The sequence below is a fragment of the Bicyclus anynana genome, chromosome 4 (genome assembly GCF_947172395.1).
Source record: "Bicyclus anynana chromosome 4, ilBicAnyn1.1, whole genome shotgun sequence".
NCBI classification, from domain to species: domain Eukaryota; kingdom Metazoa; phylum Arthropoda; class Insecta; order Lepidoptera; family Nymphalidae; genus Bicyclus; species Bicyclus anynana.
Window position 1 is genome coordinate 3,054,077 of NC_069086.1, and position 21,979 is coordinate 3,076,055.

The following is a 21,979-nucleotide window of genomic DNA, read 5'->3' on the forward strand; positions in this document are numbered from 1 at the left end:
TGTATTATATTTTAGTCAAGTACGAACAATTTTTGGATTTACCGCCCAAAAATCGTTCGTACTCGATTAAAATACTAAAGTAGTCCGATCTATACTACAGCCTTTCTTGATGACTACTGTTTACCAACAAAGAAATTAGAAATGAAGGTAGAAAATGCATTATGTTCATTAATTTAAGAACAAGTTAATTATATTTATTATTAGGTGTGAAATGACTAGTAATTTATACTCTCATTTTTAATTTTTTTGTTGGTTAACAGTACTCATCAAGAAAGGCTGTAGTATAGGCCTAATCTAATAGGCCGTACAGACTACTTTTCAGTCTACAGTCCGACCGAACTATACTGTAAATAGGCTTTAACGTGGTAACTTCGTCTTTTGGTTATACCACGACACATGTACTTAAAGATAGCCTATATGTACCTGAGTCGTGTTATGTACAAATCTTCTGAAGTTTTTTTGTATAAACCTACCCACACTCGAACAAGTACTAAGACCAAATTATCAAGTAAAAAAACAATTTAAATACCTACCCAAGTGACTCGGGTATTTAAATTGTTTTTTTTAATAACATGTTTGCTTTAAGACTCCCCTAATGAAATAAATGTAGGCTAGAGCGTTAATTACTCATCACATTCTAAAATCGGTTAATCTGCTGATATCTCCTTTCCTCCGACAAAGGTCAAATGTAATCTGTATGGTCCTTCAAAATAATTGACGTCATTGTTGACATTGACAATGACACTGGCAGTGACAATGACAACACAAATCCAAAATAAATTTTGAATTTTCTAGTCTATAGTGATCTGTGTTTTGAATGGCGGTTAATGAAAAATAAAGGGTCTATAAAATTTTAATTTTTACAATAATTGAATAAAGTAGATTGTGATTTGATTCTGTATTCTATAAAGTTTGTAATGTAATTTTATTTGAACTAATTCTAGACCTCCGTATTCCTTTCCAAATATTTTGCAACAACTGAATAACTTTATAGAGCTACTTCTTCCAATGTTCTGATTTACAGCTGTACGAATTTGAAGATGAGTAAGGTAAGAAAATTACTTAATTCTATACATTTTTAATTAATTAATAAGGTTTTGTGAACCTTTCTACACTCTTTATCAATATTTCATTAAATTATCCATGTCCACCACCCATCTACGTCGTTAAAAATTACTTGGTTTAAAATGTTTATTTTGAGAATTCAATAAAATTAAAATAAGAATAACAAAAAACATGAGTAAGTATATTTTGTATGATACTTTTATAATAGGTAGTAATTTTATGAAGAGGTAGAATTTGATTGGATTGAATAGTCTATGTACTGGACTGATTTGAAAAATCTTCATCTCAAGTACCCCAAAATCTTCAAATCAAGTACCCCTAACCATCAGCAAAATCTTGAGATATTTCTGTTATAGGATAGAACTGCCAGACATCACAGTAATCTACACTGATATGTTGTAGATATCCCTTGGAAGCATACTAATCAATTTGGTTCCTCATTCCTTAAAATGCATTGCATAGATATTATCATCAGCACAGGCTGATGATGATATCTATGCAAAGCAAGGAAAGGCAAGGTTTATGGCCAGCAGTGGATGCATATAGATCCGTCCACTACTAATAATGAGAATTCTAGTAGTTAAAAAATTGTTATTTTAGGACATAAGGTCATTCTTCACTGTTAAAAAAGCTAAGAAAAAGATTGAAGATGAGGACAGTGACGTCATACCCGAGTCTCCTGAGGTGACAATTGTCAATAAGGTAATGTATTTGTTTTATTGAAACTTTGTACATTTTATTTTTACTAATAAAACTTTCTTATTTTATGTCAACAAAGTCAAAGAAGGTAGGTAAAATTAAACTTATCACTATAATTATAAAGTAGCTGTTCAAGATAAGTGGACAGTGGTGACAGCTAAGTGACTGAGGACATGATTTTGCATATTATCCCTAACAAAATATAAAAAACTAGCGTACGCCCGCGACTTTCTCCTTCGCCAGTAGTCTACTATGTATGAACTACCTCCCAGCCAAATATCAACTTTGTATGTCAAGCGGTTTTAAAGATATCATTATGGATGACCTTTCACATTTATACAATAAGATATAGTTTATTCCTTGACAATTCATGGTCATCCTTGAAAGTTACCATGATTGTAACAGACAAAACAAAATACTGTAGTAAGTTGGCAAAAATGAGCTCTTCGGGACATATACCATTGTCAAAGGTTGACAGTTGTATAATTCTCTACTCACCGAGTGGTTTAAATATCTGTTAAAACTGACAGATACCCTTGAACATTATATAATATTACGTTATTTTCCCAACCAGTTTATTTTATTAAATAGGTCCAATAAATGAGGTCTTTATTGCTATATAAATATTATATTAATTCGTGTTAACTATAAATGACAAAGGTCTGGTCCACACCAGCTGTTACTCTATAATAATAATTGCAGTATTATTGAATACTCTAAAATTATAATTACACGTGATACTAATATAACCATTAACTGAAAAAATAATTAAACCAGCTCAATGGTAAAGGGATCCAATTAGAAAAATTTCAAGCCCAATCCCCATGTGTATCTTTGTTGTATCTTTTTTTAACTTCACCTATTATTCATTACAAAAAAAGCCAGATATTAATATTTCAAGGTTGCCTATGGTGTAATATTCAAAAAATAATTGAGTAAAGAAATAAAAATCATATTATATTTCTTGGCCAGCAACAGATATCACGACTTTGCCTTCAGTATCAGGTAACATAAAAATTCAGTGTAACAGTAAAGATTAAAAACTAAAAAAACTTTCAGAAAAAACAATCTAAAAAAAGAAGGCAAATCCAAGATGACTCTGATGAAGAGATATTTTCGCCATCAAAAAAAAATAAGAGTGAATCTAAACCTACTCTAAAAGAAGTTAAAGCTGTTGACATATTTGGAAGTACATCTATCAAAAGAACAGAACCATTGGTTAAGAAATCCAAAAAAGTAACTGAAACAGGTATACATTCAGATGACGAATTTGAGAAGAGTTTATTACAAATTGATGAAATTGACAATTTAGTGTGTCCCAAATCACCTAAAGAAGACAATTGTATATCTAAAATAGATGTTATGGACAAACCAAACGAGAAATCACAAAACAATCATGATCTTAAACAGAATTTAAGTAAAAAAGAGAAGAAATCAATCACTCAAAAAAATGTGTTAGATTTAACTGATAATGATCAAAAAACATCTGATAGCAAGAAAATAGTACCAGAGAGATCCTATTTTAAAGACAGTGTTAAAAAAGATAAAGACTCAACAACAAAGAAAGAAATTAACAAGAATCAAAATGACGATATTGTAGTTGATGCAAAACATCAATCCAAAGAACATGATTTAAAACAAAACTGCACAAGTAATGGTATTAAAAAAGAAAAAGAACCTCAACCTTCTCAAAAGAGAAAATTAGACAAACTTCATAATGAAACGAACAGTATAAAAACGGAAACAATCAAGAAAGAGAAGGCAGATTACAGTGAGTTTCTTAAAGATGACGAAAAAATTAATCATGAAGACAAACCAAGTGAACCTAAACAAAAAAAAGTTAAATTGGACAAGAGTCTTAATGATTCTGGTAGGTATGATATATATTTTTTTTAGAATAATCTTATCCATATTTTTTTCGTAATGTACTTAATAACGAAAAAAATGTGGATTGATTAATTTAAAAAAAAATATTTTTAAATTTTCAAATAAATGTATTGATCACTGCCAAACCATATCTTACTAATAAATTAATTATCAAAATATATGTTATCAATAGTGTGTTGTGTTGGCACGTGGCACACTAGGTGGCACAACTTGTTTCCGTAAAGAGTAGGGAGTTAGAGAGGGGTACCGATCGGTTGGCGAGAACTATTTGTCTCGTCTATAAGGCGCTCGTCGGTCGGCTTCAGTATGCTCGTGGCGTTCGAGCCGTCCACATTTGTTGTGCAATTCTTTTTGGGATAGGCGGTGAGAGTGACTTAAGTGGAAAAGGGGAGTGTTAGTTAACTGTCAACGACATCTTTAACCCTACATACAACAATCACAAGTTCGTGACTCCACTTAAGGTCATTCTCTGCCATTTTAGGGTTATATTTTGATTACAGTTTGAATTGTTTATTAAGTTGTCCTGACAAATATCGTGAATTTGTTCGACATTGGTTTACTTATTTTTGGATAGAAATCATAAATTAATAAAATACCTTTCTATTAGCTCTTACAGATGAAGAGAGACATGAAAGAAAGAGGTATTCTGCTGCTTTGTATCAAAAGTATTTGAACAGGTCTGGACCCAAGCATTTGGGATCCAAAGAAATACCGGATGTGAGTACTACACTAAACATATTATTAAATTGGTTTTTTTTGCATTATTAATGTAGACAATTTCACATTGCTGCAAGATGAAATAACTTGTTATTTTAAAAATTAGTAATTGAAAATTGGCTTACAACTTCGACCTAATTAATACAATTGATAATAAAAGTATATATATTACCTTTAGGTTATCTTAATATAATTAATATTTATCATAATATTTACCTCCAGGGTCCACCAGATTGCTTGAAGGATTGCGCGTTTTTACTTACCGGTGTGTTGGATTCGTTTGAACGCGACGAGGTTGTTGCAGCTATTACTAAGTATGGAGGGTGTGTGAAAAATGGAATTAGTAAGAAGGTATATTAAAAAAGTAACGATATATATGAATTTTCTTTATGAATGTATGTAAATTATAACTTGAATTACGAGTTTGCGAGAAAATCCGCTCAGTAGTTTTTGGAATTCAAGTTGACGAAAATCAATTTATGTACTTCAAATAATTACAAAAATACCATACAATCCAAATAGATAATATTCTTAAATTTTCTTCTATTTAGTTAACGTGAATTGTATATGAATTTTTAAGTTATGAACCTCATTTATTTGCCTCTATGCAATATAGCAATTACACCTTCAGAAAAAACAAGTGATTTATATGTACAAATAAAAAAAATAACAGGTGACACACGTCCTAGCGGGTGACGACGCCGGACCGGCAAAATTGGCCAAAGCACAGGAACTTGGCATTAAAATCTTAAACGAAGACGAATTTTTGAAAATGATCAAACATTCAGACAAGAAAAGTTCATCGACTTCTAAAGAAATTAAAAAAGAAGATAACATTGAAAAGAAAATTTCTAAAAGGGATAAATCAAAGGAAAAGAATACTGAATCTCGATTAGGAAATAATAGTAATGAAAAAGTTAAACCTAAAAATGACTTGAAAATAAATGACAGTAAATTAAGTTTAACAAATGGTACAAATAAACGAGAAAGATCTATATCACCAAAGAAATTTTATAAACAAGCAACAGATAAATCGGATATTAAACCTGATGCAGTTGTTAATAGTAAGTATCGAAAAAGTTATCTTGTTTGCTTTTTTGCCTGTGATCTTACCTGATGTTAAGTGATCAAGCAAACCTGGTTGGAATTGTGTTGTTTTTAAAGAAGTGTGGCTTATGTCTAATAACCCCTTAGGTATTCATATCACTAGACTTGACCTGAGCCAATTTAGAAAACATAAAACCACAATAATACAAACTGAAAAACCTACCTATCTTTATTGTAATTCAATTACCAAACCCCAAGTTACTCAGAATGTAAATACATTCTGAGTAACTTGGCAAATAAATATTACAGAAAGTCGTTTATCTATAAAGAAAGTATATAATGCTCAGTAAGCCTAAGTTGCACACTACAATACACAAGAAAGACGTATATAGCTCTATTATGTTGCACCAGTATGAAAGGAGGAATATTTCAACTCTGCCGCTATTGGTCGACAATATGTCTTTCTCATCACGAGATATATTGATGACACATGCTAGGCGATCTCGTCAGATCTCGTCACCTACCTTATTATTTCATTTACAGGTGATCCCCAGAAATCGAGTAATTTAACAAACAACTGCAGTTTGATGTGGGTAGATAAATACAAACCAACGAGCGTCAAGAACATTATAGGACAAAATGGGGAGAAAAGTAATGTCAAAAAGTAAGTTCCATTGAGTTACAATACGACTTTTCTTTTCACCAAAATCATTATTAATTAAGTAGGGTCTCAACCTGAGTACAAACAAAATGTCCAAAAGAATTAAAGTGTATCCTCTCTGGCGGGCAAATATTTTGTACACGATTAAAATATTTATTGGATTGTCTGTATTACAGGTTATCAAACTGGTTGACCCAGTGGTACGTGAGCAGGAAGGCAAAGATACCCAAACCGAGTCCATGGGCGAAGGATGACAACGGAGCGTACTTCAAAGCTGCATTGTTGTCAGGCCCGCCTGGAGTGGGTAAGAATTATTATAGAATTATTATCAAGATGTAGTGTACTTTATTTATACTAATTTAATTTTAACGAGGTTTATATGTAGAGTTCACTTAAGTGTCACAGGCTTAAACTTCAAGGTCAGGGAGTCAAGAAATTTTCTTGTAAACTCCACTATTTTTTATAAATCCCGCGGATTAATATTTTCGGAAATAAGTTAGCCTATGTTTTTTAATCCAGGGAGTAATTTGTCTCCAAAAATCAGCCAAATTGGTTCAGGCAGTTGCGGTGAAGGACTACCAAATATAGACACGCAATTCGTTTTCTTTATAATATTAGTGTGATTAATTGTAACAATTGGCACACTGCCAATTAGAAAGTATAAATAGATACTTTGATTGTTTTTTGGATTTGTTTGGTTGAATGTTAAATGCATTTTTTTTGCCTGAAGGTAAAACAACAACTGTATCCCTGGTGTGCAAGGAGCTAGGCTTCGACATGGTAGAGTTCAATGCATCAGATACAAGGAGCAAAACACTCATACGTGAACAGATCGGCGAGCTACTCACTACTACTTCGCTGTCGGCATATGCTAGAGGTAAGTAGTTATTGTTTTCTCTTTCTATTTTTTATTTGCAGTATCCCACATTTTAATGCATTAATTCCTTTATTCGAAGGTATAAGCTATAAGCTATAAGAGAGAGAAGATTGCTACACAAGTATATGCATAGGCCCCCTTTGCATATACTTGTGTAAGTTGTTTTTTTCTATTTTCTTTGTTATTGTTGTTATTTTGTGCAATAAAGTATACAAGTATATAAATAAATAATTTTACGAAGTGTCTTTATTCTAATGGACCAAGAGTCAGACTCATGGATACAAAGACTGATTTAATGATGGCTGAATGTTTGTCAGCTGATGCTCCTTCTGTAGGTAATTGTGTTAACCAATTATGAAGTTAGGACTGTGGTGGAAATGAGAAATCATATCCAATTGCCAGTCACTTAGTTTCACGGCGACCGGCGAAGAGAATTTCAAAAGAATTTTAAGGGTATAGAGTCTAAACATAATTAAGTATCTTAGTGAGGGGACTTAGTAGAGGAAACAAGTCTGCACATTCTGTGTAATTGTCCAGCTCTAATACATAATCGCAACCTCCATCTAGGGCATTTCATCGTAAACCAGGAGGAGGTAAAACACATCCCTGCCAAGAAACTGCTGCTTTACCTGAGCTGGTGGCAACCAGTATTAGAGGAGAAATCTAGTCATTTGCGATTACAATAGGTCAGAAGCGGTCAACGAGACTTCTTAAAGACCTGCTGAGCCGCTACATCAAGAAGTAGGGTCTAGGGTTAGCGAAGGGTTACCACGAAGCTAAAGTATTGAAAAACAAAATCATATCATATTTTGGTTGTAGGTGCAACCGGAAAAGGTGCTGTAACGAAGAAACACGTGCTAGTGATGGACGAAGTCGACGGTATGGCGGGCAACGAGGACCGCGGTAAGATAGTTTCTTTAATTATCTCTTATTGTCATGATAATATCATATAACATCAATTAGGTAATGCTTTTTTGTCAGAGTCAACAGATAAAACGAAAGTAATCTTTTTAACTGAGACAATATTATACGTGAGATAATAATAATTATTGGTGGTGTAGGTGGTCTACAAGAGTTGATATCTCTGATCAAGTCAACATCAGTGCCAGTGATCTGCATGTGCAACGACAGAAACAGCGAGAAAATGCGCTCGCTCGTCAACTACTGCTACGATCTGCGCTTCGAGCGGCCGCGCGTCAACCAAATCATGGTGATTGTTGTTATTTATTATTTATTGTCTCATTTAGGTGGTCTCCTAGAGTTGTTATCGCTAATCAAATCAACGACGGTGTATCCGTGATCTACATGTGTAACGACAGAAGCAGCGAAAAGATGCGCTCGCTCGTCAACTACTACGATCTGAACTTCTCTTACGATCAAAACTTCAACTCTCTTTTTGCAGATCCTGTAGTTATTAAAACTAGGTTAATTATGTGTCCGTGACCATGTGTAACGACAAAAGCAGCGAGAATATGCGTTCGCTCGTCAACTTCTGCTATGATCTGCACTTCTCTTACAATCAAAACTTCAAACTCCATTTTTGCAGATCCTGTAGTTACTAGAACTTAATTATGTTTATGTCTGTCAGTGCGCGATGCTGTCGGTGTGCTTCAAAGAGGGCGTGAAGGTGCCGAACGAGGTGCTGACGCAGCTGATCGAGGCGGCCGGCCACGACGTGCGCCAGACGCTGCACATGCTGTCCGTGTGGGCGGCGGACGCGACGCGCATGGACGGGGAGCGGCTCAAGAGAGAGGCGGCCAATGTCAACAAAGATATGAAGATGGTGAGTAGACAAATAATAAATTCATCTCATATTTATTATCGTAGCTGAAAACATCGACATCTTCTCTTGTACTCTGAGTGAACTCACAAGGATTGCTGAGTGGTGTATTTGTTATACTAAGTAGGTAGTATTAATTGTAATGTATATATTTAGGTAAATAGAATTAAGTTTTTAGATTTATAATATAGTACTAAGCTAGCGAATTAGGTGATACCTGTAAGGCTAGTTTTAAGTTTTGATGATAATAAATAAATAAATAAATAAATGAAAAAATCTCACGTTATTGTCTATAGGAGGGAGCCTGGACCTGTGGTGGGCCATTCTAAAGCGTAGTTCCGATACCAGATCCTGTGCTCTGCAGATATTAAAAATTATAGTATTTTGATCAATTTTTAATAATGAAAAAATACTCTTGGTAATTTCCACTTGGAGCGATTTTGGGTCATCTCCTTTATAATCCAGGGTCCGTGGGAGGCGATCCGTCGCGTGTTCAGCGCGGAGGATCACCGGCGCATGAGCATCCACGACAAGAGCGACCTGTTCTTCACCGACTACAGCCTCATGCCGCTGTTCGTGCAGGAGAACTACTTGAGCGTCGTGCCTCATGGGCCTGGGTGAGATTTCTCCATTGGTTTACATCCTGGATGATATATATAATGATATATCATGATGAATCAACTTTAGTAATTTGACCTTTTTAAACAGCAAAGCGAGCCTCTCGAAGCTGGAGACGTTGGACCGTTTGAGTCGCGCCGCCGACAGCATCAGCGCGGGCGATCTGGTGGACGCCAGGATACGGCGCAACCAGGCCTGGAGTCTGCTGCCCATTCAGGTAAACTGGACCTATTTGAAAAATTCTTCCAGGAATTCATGAATCATTCATTCATTAAAAATAGGCCGAAAATTTGCAAATCCAACAGTTTTATTATGTTGCAATTTCCCAGGCCATGTACAGCAGCGTGATACCGGGGCAAGAGATGGAGGGGCACGTGGCGGGGCAGATCCAGTTCCCGGGCTGGCTGGGCAAGAACTCGCGCGCTAACAAGATGCGGCGTCTGGCGCAGGAGATACACGCGCACACCCGCCTCAGGTAGTGTCACATGTACAGCGGGATACCGGGGCAAGAGATGGAGGGGCACGTGGCGGGGCAGAACCAGTTCCCGGGCTGGCTGGGCAAGAACTTGCGCGCCAACAAGATGCGGCGCCTGGCGCAGGAGATACACGCGCACACCCGCCTCAGGTAGTGTCACATGTACAGCGGGATACCAGGGCAAGAGATGAGGGGGCTGACAATAAAAAGGCTTGTACGGTTATAAAAATGGCGTGTAAGGTTGTATGTCCACCAAAGCGAAGCGAGGGAGCGTAGCGGAGATACGGACTAATGCGGAGCCGAGTTCCCTACTGTGTCTGTTCACAGGAGCGGAGCGACGCACGTGATTCGCCGCTCCGTATCCCCGCTCCGCTTACCGGTTTTATATGAATTGTTAAACTAGCTCGCAAGTCCCTATCCACATAAGAGGAGCGGTGATTTTGTGCAATCCTATTGGTTAATATTTCTCCGTTTCTCGGCTCAGCTGCCTCGCTCCGCTTCTTGTGGACTGACAGCCTAAGGCAACAAAAATGGCGCGAAAGACCACAGATATAAGAAGTAACTAGATTTATAAAGTGCTAACTGTTTGTATTGAAACCAGCGTACCCGGGGGCGTGGCCTTACAAACACATTTATAGTGTAATAATAGAGAGTTTTAACTACCAATAAAACTTACCTATTATTTTTTCATCAATGTCCGGAATCCATCTTGAGAGAAGCACTCATCTTTCCTTGCCGGATGTCAGCTAAAATCACCTCTCCGATGGTGGCGCCCCCTTGCCGCAACCTAATACCTATGTACAAGTGACCGTAGCGAGCGGAGTGAATGTTCGCCATTATTATACTCATGATGCACCAGGTAGGCCTTACCTGGATTCCGGACATTGATGAAAAAATAATAGGTAAGTTTTATTGGTAGTTAAAACTCTCTATTATTTGTTTCGTATCAATGTCCGGAATCCATCTTGAGTGAAGTGTTTGTTATCACCTGGTGCTCGCAAGGTTGACGCTTTAATGTGAATTATACTGAAAAGTATTTTTGAATAAATGAAAATTCTCAATTTTGAAGAACAAATATACTCTTAATATGTATGTTAAGGAATTTGATAGTGGCCTAGGTAATCCAGTTATGTATACCTATTTTGGAATTCATAATCAGTGATTTTCTAGAATTCTAGATGTTAGTAATTAAATCTGACTTCCAAATCCGTCCGAATTTCTAGAAATGGATAGAATCTGATGAAATATTTGCTTTACAGATCTTGTAAAACAATTTTATTTAACCTATTATTGTACAAGATGCATGCGTAACATAGATCCTAGTATTATTAGATTAGTTATGTTTTGTCATTCAGTTACAGCAATACAAAGCAGTTGCTTAAACCCATAAACCATACTTGGATTTTTTACTGATTATATTTCAAAACTTTATATGAATTGCTTCTTAATGATACTCTGCACTTTAGAGTCCAAATATGTTAGCCAACAGTGACACGCCCAGGAACTAGGATATGTACCTATAAATAATCTACTTACCACAACCCATCAGACAGATTGTGCCACATCGAAATGTAATTTAATATCATTAGATTCATCATTCTGGCGATAAATGAATTTTAATTACTTTTATTTAAATAATAGACCTCACTGTAGCAGCATGGTGGATTCAAGCTCCATATCCCATAAGTAGGCAGGCCCGGCTGAATATGATGACGGTAAATGAGTCCGGTAGAAGCGAATCCTTTGCATGTATGAGGTGCACGTCACTGCTGTTCATTGTACTAGTATCTTGATTGATAAAATTATGACAATCCATGTTCAACGGTGAAGAAGCCCTTGCTAAGCTGGGTGTAGAAATTATTGATTTTGTCAGAATCATGTGAAACTATATAATACGGTGGTAAGTTTAGGATACCAATTTAACTTCTCTTCCGATACTGAAATAGCTTTGGGTATCGATACCAACGTGAAGAAGCATTAATATAAGCCCATCTCACCTACTAGTCAAATTAGTAAATTTTTTATATTAGGTACCGATTTCTGTATTGGCATCCAAGCCCTCAGACCAATTATTGTATAGGACCTGCCTCGCTAGACGTTACTTTTCTGTCAAAGTATATGATCAACGATCTAATGCGATTATAAAAACCTGTCTTTATAGAATCGATGTTAAATAGTTGTAATCGTGTTCGTCGGTTAAAGAGCTCCGTAAAAATACCTTTTTGTGTAATTGAATTGTGTAAAAAACGGGCAAATCTTCTAGTTTAGTATAAGATATATACCAAATCTAAGCTCATTTTCCTCAGAAAATGACAGACAATTTTGTTCGTGACAATGAGTGCGATACAGGTCCTTCTATAATTTGTCTGAGTCCAAGACAGATAGCAAACTATTTGTCCAACATTGTAGAATATAAATTCAATGGTTTGTGGGATACACCATTTCTTTACATCTGTCTCAAACTGGCTTTATCATATGATTGTAGCGCCGGCTGGATATTGATAACTGCTGCCCTTGATCAGGTCAATGGATCAACATTTCTAGTCACTCAAAATCGGTGAGGCTCAGTAGTTATAATCTTGAATCACTGGGGCATGTGCATCTGTTTGTTTTGTGGTGTGTGTGTGATCGCCATATTTAAAAAAATTAAATTTTAATAGCTTTCCGCTCGAAATGATTGGAATGATTCCGGTGGCCGTGTACGATGAGGTTTGGTGGAAGAGACAACCAGTTGTGCTTCTTTAGTACACATAACGTGTTGTTGTGTATAAGGCTTACTAGTCCTGATCATCTGCTCTCGAAAGGCCATTCAGCATGAGTAGTTCCTACACAAGACGCTTGTTTTGGGCGTGTCTCACACTTGAAATAATATAGCTGTCGCACGTCAAAAAGAAAAATCATTCTGACTAAGTTTGCTGACTCGAGAGGACAACTCTGTATTAAACCCGTCCAGGAAATATTGAGTTATTATATAAATATTTTATTTGTCTAATTTTGTTAGGACCTGATGTGACTGCTAGATAACTCTGTTCTGTTTATATAAGCAATCCACGTATCGGTTATAGATCTGAAGAAGCATCTAAGCACTTTGCAATCGACAATGCTGATAAAATATCGCAGCACATTTTCTTGTGGTGTGCGTACCATGCGAGTCATTCGTCCAAGACATCGTGAATTTCATGTCATTAAATTGCGTTTTCAATCCACATCTGAAAGCCAATATGAGTGTGTGTTGGCATGGCCAATAGGTGTTTTGCCATGTGTTCTATAGGTATTCTTGACCTATTAATCTATATCTGGGCACAACGGTATAGGAATAGTCGCCCTGCTCCACCTATGTGACTGACTTATCGGCAGCAGTCGGTTGTAGTATTGCATTGTCCAACTGTGTAGCCTGCTTATCCGTCCTAGGCAGTGCAACAGGCGTGTTGTAAACGTAACCTGTTGACTTAGCTGCTCGAAGGACTGTGGCCCAACACACACAGGTCGCAAAGGTCAGCCTCTCTTTAAGAGATTGATATTTGTCAGAGAGACCACCTACGACTAAGAAGCTGTTGCTGAAGCGCTGTTGCGTAGCGTTAAGCACTTCGACTCCGACAAGGGGACTTTGCGTTGCGTCTTGCGTCCCAGTTTGCCAAGAAACTTGAGGCAAAGTATCGGAGTCAGCACAGACTTGTCGGAGTTGGTTATCCATTCTAATGTTTACAGTCCTTATTGTGAAAGGGTCAGTCCAGTCCATATGAGATTAGCATTGCTTTACCTCTTACGTTTAAGAAGGTGTCGCTCAAGTGTCTTGCATAGCGTTAAGCACATACGACTCCTTGCTTGTATCCAAGTTATGCCGACAATCCCGAGGTATTGTGTCAGTACCAGGACCGACTTACAGTCTAAAGGGTGTATTCTAGAAAAGGTACACTTGTTCCTCGATTTCTTGGAATCGTGCAACCCAATTCGTTGTTATTGCAAAGGTTTTTAGGTGCTTATAGACCGAATGTCAATTAGGCCAGCTGAAGTAGCTGCTGTTTGTCTAAACTTCAGTGCTAATCGAGCCTTAGAAATATGCGGTGCAAAATTGGTTGCATAGGCGAAAGCGGTTTTTCTCTTTCCATCAGTTGCGTTCAGTTAAGTCAAGTTTAGGATTGGTCGGAATGTTTGGTTGCTGTGTTGCGCCAGTTCTAAAATAAACATTACGTATACCTGTGTAGCAAAAGTTAATAGGTATTGAGTATACATACACAGTGTACGTTTTATTTCTGAAACGCTGCATGAGTAGAAACTAAAACTGAAATAGGTATATGATATGGTCTGAAGATATGAACACCATTTAAAAATATACCACCACATATTTCAAATCTCAAATTTTTTCAAACGTCCGTCTTAAAATGTAAAATATTTTCGTTTGAATTATCGGTAAGTATAATAGATGTTGTTCTTAAAATGTCACGCTGAAGAAACAAGACAGTTTTGCTCTGTTTCTGGAACTAAGTGTATCAAGGGTAAGTTTTTTAGCCCCCGCCCCCTTGTTTTGAAAATCGCTTTGTACTTGGGAGGAATTTTATACAAAACATCATATTTAAAATTTTCATTTCACGTAAAAATAAATTGATAAAATCATTTCATCTACCATTGTTTTGTACTTGTATGGATAGATGACCTTTCAGAATAATAAGTCTTAAGTCTACTAATATTTGTCACGCTTTCTTGTAAAACAACTATTTGGCAACTTGAGAAGTTTTACAAAGCTGCGAAAGAACATTCCAGTATATTTGAATGCAATTCTTTCATAATTATGTACCTCTAAACGTTTTCTTTCGTACTAACTCTGGGTGTGAATGATAGAATGTGGGTACCCACATTTTTCTTTTAAGTGAAGATAAGTCGTAACAAAGGGAAAATCAACAATATATAGTTTATCAATACTCGTATTTAAAACGATGTTTGAATAAATTCATGAGGTTTATGACTCGCTTTAATAAATAGATTCCTATAAAGTTGCAACAATTTCGTACTAATTTCCAGCCAAGATCAATCGTTACTACCGTCGCTTTGTCTGTAATTGTACACGTATTTTCACTATTTCTATTCATAGGATTTGTTGAAAATGTGACGTGTTGTAATAAAATTTAAACTGTACGTAACTCACGGTTTGCAAAGCCTTACATGCTCTGCGCTTTACTTCTCGTAGGATCACTACCACCGCTGCCGCTGGAACTCGACGATGGAGAACGTGCACGTTTTAATTTCATCTTTTAACAAAATCACTTACGTTCTCCATTTTCGGAGAGGTTTATTCACACAGAAAATATAAAATGTGCACCTAATATGTAGGTATAATTGTTTTTTCCGTGATCACAATGGCTGACATGTGAACGGCGTGAAAAAACGACGCTTAATGGCGAACATTCACTCCGCTCGCTACGGTCACTTGTACATAGGTATTAGGTTGCGGCAAGGGGGCGCCACCATCGGAGAGGTGATTTTAGCTGACATCCGGCAAGGAAAGATGAGTGCTTCTCTCAAGATGGATTCCGGACATTGATACGAAACAAATAATACTTATCACACTGATAAACTCTTCACTTAATTGGCTGTTTATTATTTAGTGAAAAAAGAAATATATTACCCTTATTTTAGAGTTGATAATTATTTATTACTGTTGTCTCAGAACAAATGAAAATTCTTGAATGAAAATTCATGAATGAAATCTGTAGTACCGCTACTCGTCACTAGTTGTCTCTATATATAAGCTTTATTACCTTATAAATAAGATTCAAAATGATCCTAACTTTGTTTTATTAATGTTGTCTAGGGATGTGAAATAACGATAGTCTTAAACATCGATAGTCTCGTTACTCGCAGTAAATAAAACGAACGAACTGCTCTAAGTATTTCGTAAACTTAAATCCTAAATATTTCAACGAAAAGATTCACTCTTTTCTGCAAAGAAGTAAAAATAGTTCCTAAATATATAAAAAACACGATAGTATATATTTTTTTAATTCGTCGGTTTTTGCAGAAAATAACTCAATTATTTCCTATTTAACTATAATGAGTTTCATGATGAATGTTACCAGTAGATTATTTTCCAACCCGTTAGTAGTCAATAGGTCAATTACAAATACTCAGACTTGACGTTCCTAACACTTTAAGTACGTCATTTTATTTGTATCCTAAAAGACGCGAATACGACTTTTAGAAAAAAAAAATCTTTTTGTTTGGCACTGCCGTGACTACTAAATATCATCTGTTTCCACTTTACATTAACGTGTCTGACTGCGTAAAATGTTTGGAACAAATTAGAATGCGGTTTTGCATAAAACAAATTTTGATTCCTAGTCGCCTCGATTAATTTTTTTCCTCTCCGGATTCCTAAAAAATTTTTTCGAAAATTCCATCATTATCGTGTCATCATAATATAATAGTAGTAGATATAAAATATCGATATATTATTATCGACATCCCTAAATGAATAGCCAAATGACATATGGCAGCTGCTTAAATTCAAAACTAACATAAATCAAAATTACACTTTTTTCAGGAGAACTCAAACAAGAAAAATAAAAACTATTTTTTGGTCTATTTTTCGTCTTATTTTATATAAAGCATAATATAATATATACATTGAAATCATATTTTTAAAATGTTTTACAGTTTTCTGATAAACTGAATGCTAGAGGAGATATTAAAAGCATAAAATATGCTGCTTTTCAATTGAAACCTTTGGCTTTGAAATCAATAAAATAATCGTATATTTGTTGATTTCAGACAATAAAATAATCCTATTAATCTTGTTTCACTGTCTCAAATCAATAAACATTCCCCTTCGTCGCTTGTGTTTTTTTATTTATTTATTTTATACTGCGGTGATGTACACGTACACGTAATTTAATTTTTACTGATTCAACGCCTACATTTCTGTCTTTTTTTTATTAATTCACAGCTCTGGCATAACAGTGGAAACGTGGTGGTATTTAGAAGGAAAACGGCCACGAGGTAGATCACCAATCCGATGGTCGGATCTTTTCATAGAAACAGGTGCCCACACCTTTTATAGTGCCATCTAGATGGCCTGTATCCGTACTCGATGGAGGAGCATTGTTTACCGAAAGATGACTCGCCAAGGTGGTACCGATTGTCAGTCATGAGGGACCGACAGAGAAATTCAATTAAAGGACCTAAAGGCATAACGAACACTCTGTCTCTTGAGTTTATTTTGACCTTAAAATTGTTTGAAAGAAAATGCTCCTTTAGGTACATTTTATATGCCTAACAACCAGTTTTTAAAAAATATAAAAAGGTACTTTCATTTAAAAATTCACATGATGATCCTTTATTAAAAGCTGGAGCATTCCTAAATATTTAATTAAAAATTAACACAGATTATTTTGAGATTAATGTTCGACTGACAACGCGCAACTCAGAATATAGCAGTTTAGATTATATTTCGCACGTTAACAATGAAAATTCAAAATTCAAATGGCTACAATTTCTTGTTGTTAATTTTATGCAAAATCAATGGGTGTTTTCGTTAAATATAAAATAACAAGGATTATTAATATTAATAATTAATACATTTAATTAGGAATAGAAGAATTATTGCAATAAAAACATTTTTGTATATTTTTGATTTATGATAGTTTTGTTGTTGTTGTTGACGCAGTAAATGTATGCCCACTGGTGTCAACAGAATCTTCGAGAAAATCGAACTTGTATTAAAATAAAGTAATCTTTAGTACTATTCCCGTAAAGTTCATTTTAGTTTGTGACTTTGAGTAAAATTATTTTTTCATATTTTAATGAAAATATAATAAAATACGTCTTAATGATGGTACGAAACACCATAATTTGATAAATGTTTGTGGCGGCTATCATTTTGGTATTCCAAAACGGCACAATACAGCATTTTTGTAATCGTTTTTAATTATTTTCAATTACCGAATTTGACAACCGCAGGACGTAACGTGTCAGTCAACGAAACAAGACTGCTAGTACATGCGCGGATAGGCTTGCGAAGCTCCGCACACCCGGGTGTAAGCGGGCCACGCCCCTATGCTACTTCTATTGCTAAAAGCGTTAGCTTTTAGCGATCTCTGTTCTGTGCGAAAGACAATAACACTATCATGTAAGCAGGAAAGGAACAACTCAATACCATTAACCGACAATATTGTTGCTACTGGCATTACGCCATACTTTTAACTCTATATCCGAGGTATCCGTTAGTGTATTCTATAAATAGATGTAATCTCAAACATTAGCTTCAGTCCAAGTATTTTTTTCTACAGTACATCTGGTTCAAAGTCGTCGATATACCTGGACTATTCGACGCATCTTCGCGACGCTATCTTGACACCGCTGATACGAGACAAGACAGACGGCGTAGAGCAATCCTTGAAAGTGCTAGAGTCGTACAACTTGCTGAGGGAAGATCTCGATTCACTCGTGGAGCTCTCTCTATGGCCGGAAATGAGAAATCCCACTGTTTTGATTGATCCTAAGGTAAATTGGTTGTAAAGGTATTTGACATTGTCATAGATAAGTATAATATGTTGAAACAATATTTTGTTGATGGAGTATGAAATGGACCACTTATTGACAGTCATAGTACGAGATCCGGCATAAGAAATATATACCATCATTTGTTATTTTAATTGGGATAAAAAAATAAATAGTGGAAAATATTTACATTGACACATTGCGGATATTGCCTAGTAAAATGTGGCCTAACTGTATTAAATAATTAATTAAAAAAAATTCGTACACCCGTTAATAGAATATATCAAAAAAAAAATAAAAAGTAAAGATTGCCTACTTTCACCCTGCAATTGTAGGGTTGCTAGATACAAACAGTTGAGTAATGTTATTTATACTCGTGTACCCTCATAAGTCATTTAGTCGTCTAATATGTCAAATTAAAGCTTATTTTATGCTTAATTTAACTAACTGTATTTATGTTGCCTTAGATCAAGTTCATGGTTTTCTAGATTTTGTATGAAAAATGTGTTTGACCGCAATAACTCTAGTGTTTTTCAGTTAGGATGGGTACAGTAACAGTTCTTTTCACTATTGAATGTTTGCCACGATTCACGATAATAGTTCGTATTATGAACGTCTACGTACCCATGCTGTCTGAAAAACACTTTAGGCAACCTATTTGCAGTGTGTCACTGAACATTATTTATCATTTATTTCATAGCACTAATAATTAACAGATGAGGGTATATATTTCTAATGCCAGATCTTAGACCATCAAAAGACTTTGCCATTGATTTAGACGTCTTTTTTACATTAAAACATTTAAAAAAAAATGTTTTGACCAGGTAAAAGCGGCTCTAACCCGTACATACAACAAGACGGCGAGCGCGCTGCCGTACGCGCCGGGTGCGGTGAAGAAGGGGCGCGGCGCTGACAACGAAGACAACTCTCAGGAAGACGAGGAACAGGTCGAGGAGGACAGCGATCCCGAGCATGATGCCATGATAAAGGTATCTTCTTTTTCTTTTGGGCCGTTCCCGCACTTGGCCATGTGATTGGCCTTTGTACGAGGGTCCCTCGGTGTAGGTTCCCGCTGGATTCCTCCATCCAGCCGAGCTCGCTTCAGAAGCTTAGTAGGCCGCCCATGTCAGGTCACGCAGGTCATGATGAAGGTATACCACTACCATTGTATTTAATTTTTTTTGTTTCCCCAAATTCAAAGTCAGAGCAAATTTAACCTTAAGGATTGATTTTATGGTTGAATTTGTAAATGCAACTACTTGAATTCAGTGCCAGGAAGTGTTTGGCACTCTTTGAGTGGGGACGTTTTTTTGCTGATTGTGCATCCGCTTTTTAATAGGATATCGATTAAGCAAATATTTCTTTTTTGTTTAAGAAAAAGAAGACTAAAGAAACTGAAAAGGCAGGCCCTAGCAGAGCATCAGGAAAGGCAAAGAAAAATGCACCATCTAGTCCAGGGAAAGGGAAAAAAGGAAAAACCAAGACAAACAATAAGAGATAATAGCATATATTTGTTCTAACTTTCTGTTTATTATTTGCTATTATCTATGTTTGTTGCCAAATTGAAGACATTATGTGAATTAAAAAAAAAACGTTTTCCTTTTTATATTTGGCGATGTAAACTACAGAATGCCCTATAAGAACATTTCCGTAATTTTAAAAGCCCGGGTAAACAGTACAACTTTTAAGTGTGAATATGAATATTTCTCTAAAGGTGGTACTGACCAGAATTGTTTTGATTTTTTTTTTTTTTGATAATAATAGTTGACAAATTGAATATATGTATGGAAAAACTGAAAGAATTGAATGGAAAACCCATAAATAGAGCAACACTACACAGGGCATGTAAAGAACACATCCTTCACAATAACACTGTTGTCCATCAACTTGAGAGATAGGTTTTAAGCCATGCCCAATCACATATGCAATCAGTGCCAAATTAAGGAATGCTGATGCCCTAAGCAATCTTCCCCCTATCCTTTAAAAAAAACTGTTTACCATAGGTAGAAGATATATCAATCAATGTGAAATAAAAATACATAGATTCCTAAATTGCTTCATCTTTTGTGTGCTTGTGTTCTCGATTGTCTTTGGTGCCATCTAGACGGGATGCCCTAAACAATTGCTTAAATATCTTACAAGTACAGGACTGCAGGCAATCATGCCTTTCAGGCCTAAACAAAACAAAGCTGTTTGGCAGCAAAAATAAAGTTGGCAGTCATTTTTCCATTTGCAAAAAAAAAAATTACATTGATATTTGCAATGTTGGTCAGTGCCTTGGATGAATGATGTACAGATAAGAAACAGTTGTTCATAAATCACAAACAACCACTTTATTAATTGTATATATTTTAATTATGTCTAAAAGTTGTGTTGTCAAGTCCTTTTATATAATTTTTTAATAATAATTATGTTAAATATTCGTGATTTCATACATAATAAATGTTTGAACATTTCTTTTGACAATAATAGGCCGTATGGACTACTTTAGTATTTTAGTCGAGTACGAACTATTTTTGAGCGGTAAATCCAAAAATTGTTCGTACTCGACTAAAATACTTCAGTTGTCCGAACTAGGCCTAAGGGTGAGGCCAAACATGCGTAATTTTGTGAGTTTTCAGTCGCGTAATTTCTGCTGCTTTCAGTTTCATACAAAAGTCCAGTTCCTGCCACACGGAGTCGCAAAATGAGTTGTGTTCCGACTTACACGCAAATTTATGTGACCGAAATTACATGACTGACAACTCACAAAACACATGTTTGGCCTCACCCTTAATGTAAAATTATTTTAGAGGAGTTTATGATCATTATGACATATAGATATTTTATAATTGGGAGACAGTTTGGTTTTAGATGTAAGGTGTAAGCACAAGTGTTTTCACTACTCTTGCTTAAAAACACTGTCATATTACCACTCCACTGCTCAAAGCTCAACTGTCTTCCCAAAATATAATATCTATATTTATAATTATGTTATGCTTGTGTTTTCTTATAATAATGTTTCAGTATTTTGACAGTACAATGATTAAAACTTATTGATTAAATATAGTATTTATTTATTGAACTTGTGGTTGCAATCTTACATCCGTAGAACATTTTTAAAACAGATTACTATCAAGTTAATTTTTGGTGAGTAGCTTCATCTCAATGAGAAGAGCAACTTTTTTATTTATGAAAATTGTTGATTCTGGTAGCTAACTGATTTACCAGGAAATAAAATTTCTAATAATGTATCACACAATTTGTAGGACATTGTGGCTGTTAAGTTGTTTAACTAATTAATTAAGCAACAGTAAAAAAAAAACAGCTGATTAGTAACAACTTTTATTTTGTTATTTATACAAGTTGGGAGAATGAACTTATCAAAAGTTGTTAAAAAAATCCTATAGAAATATTTCTTTATATAATAAAAAAAAGTCTACTGTTCCGTTGTCTGTCTGTCTGAATGTTGTATTAAACTTGAATACTACTTAGATCAGATTTTCATATCATATTATAAAGCTGAAGAGTTGTTTGTTTGTTTGAACACGCTAATCTCAGAAGGTCCAATTTAAAAAATTCTTTCAGTGTTAGATAGCCTATTTATCAAGAAAGGCTATAGGCTATATATTATCCCCGTATTGCTACGGGGATAATACCACGCGGGAGAAACAGCACGGT

At 35.4% G+C, this 21,979-nt stretch overlaps 1 protein-coding gene across 1 annotated transcript; it reads left to right on the forward strand.

Annotated features, from left to right (window-relative positions):
• The first annotated feature begins 816 nt into the window (after positions 1–816).
• Positions 817–21,363, forward strand: LOC112058392 (replication factor C subunit 1). The gene is made up of 18 exons (XM_024099191.2): positions 817–1,049; positions 1,666–1,767; positions 2,824–3,634; positions 4,259–4,368; positions 4,591–4,719; positions 5,042–5,432; positions 5,959–6,079; positions 6,253–6,380; positions 6,807–6,953; positions 7,773–7,856; positions 8,015–8,163; positions 8,542–8,736; positions 9,199–9,350; positions 9,442–9,568; positions 9,681–9,826; positions 18,109–18,322; positions 19,144–19,308; positions 19,695–21,363. The coding sequence occupies exons 1-18, from the start codon at positions 1,041–1,043 to the stop codon at positions 19,818–19,820; spliced, it is 3,306 nt and encodes a 1,101-aa protein (XP_023954959.2). The 5' UTR covers positions 817–1,040; the 3' UTR covers positions 19,821–21,363.
• Positions 21,364–21,979: the final 616 nt, after the last annotated feature.

What these genes read in the sequence shown, in the direction of transcription:
- LOC112058392 (XM_024099191.2), top strand. An exon ending in CAAGAGTCTTAATGATTCTG is followed by an intron (nt 3,635 to 4,258) that starts GTAGGTATGATA and finishes CCTTTCTATTAG; the next exon opens with CTCTTACAGATGAAGAGAGA. An exon ending in GCTGTCGGCATATGCTAGAG is followed by an intron (nt 6,954 to 7,772) that starts GTAAGTAGTTAT and finishes TTTTGGTTGTAG; the next exon opens with GTGCAACCGGAAAAGGTGCT.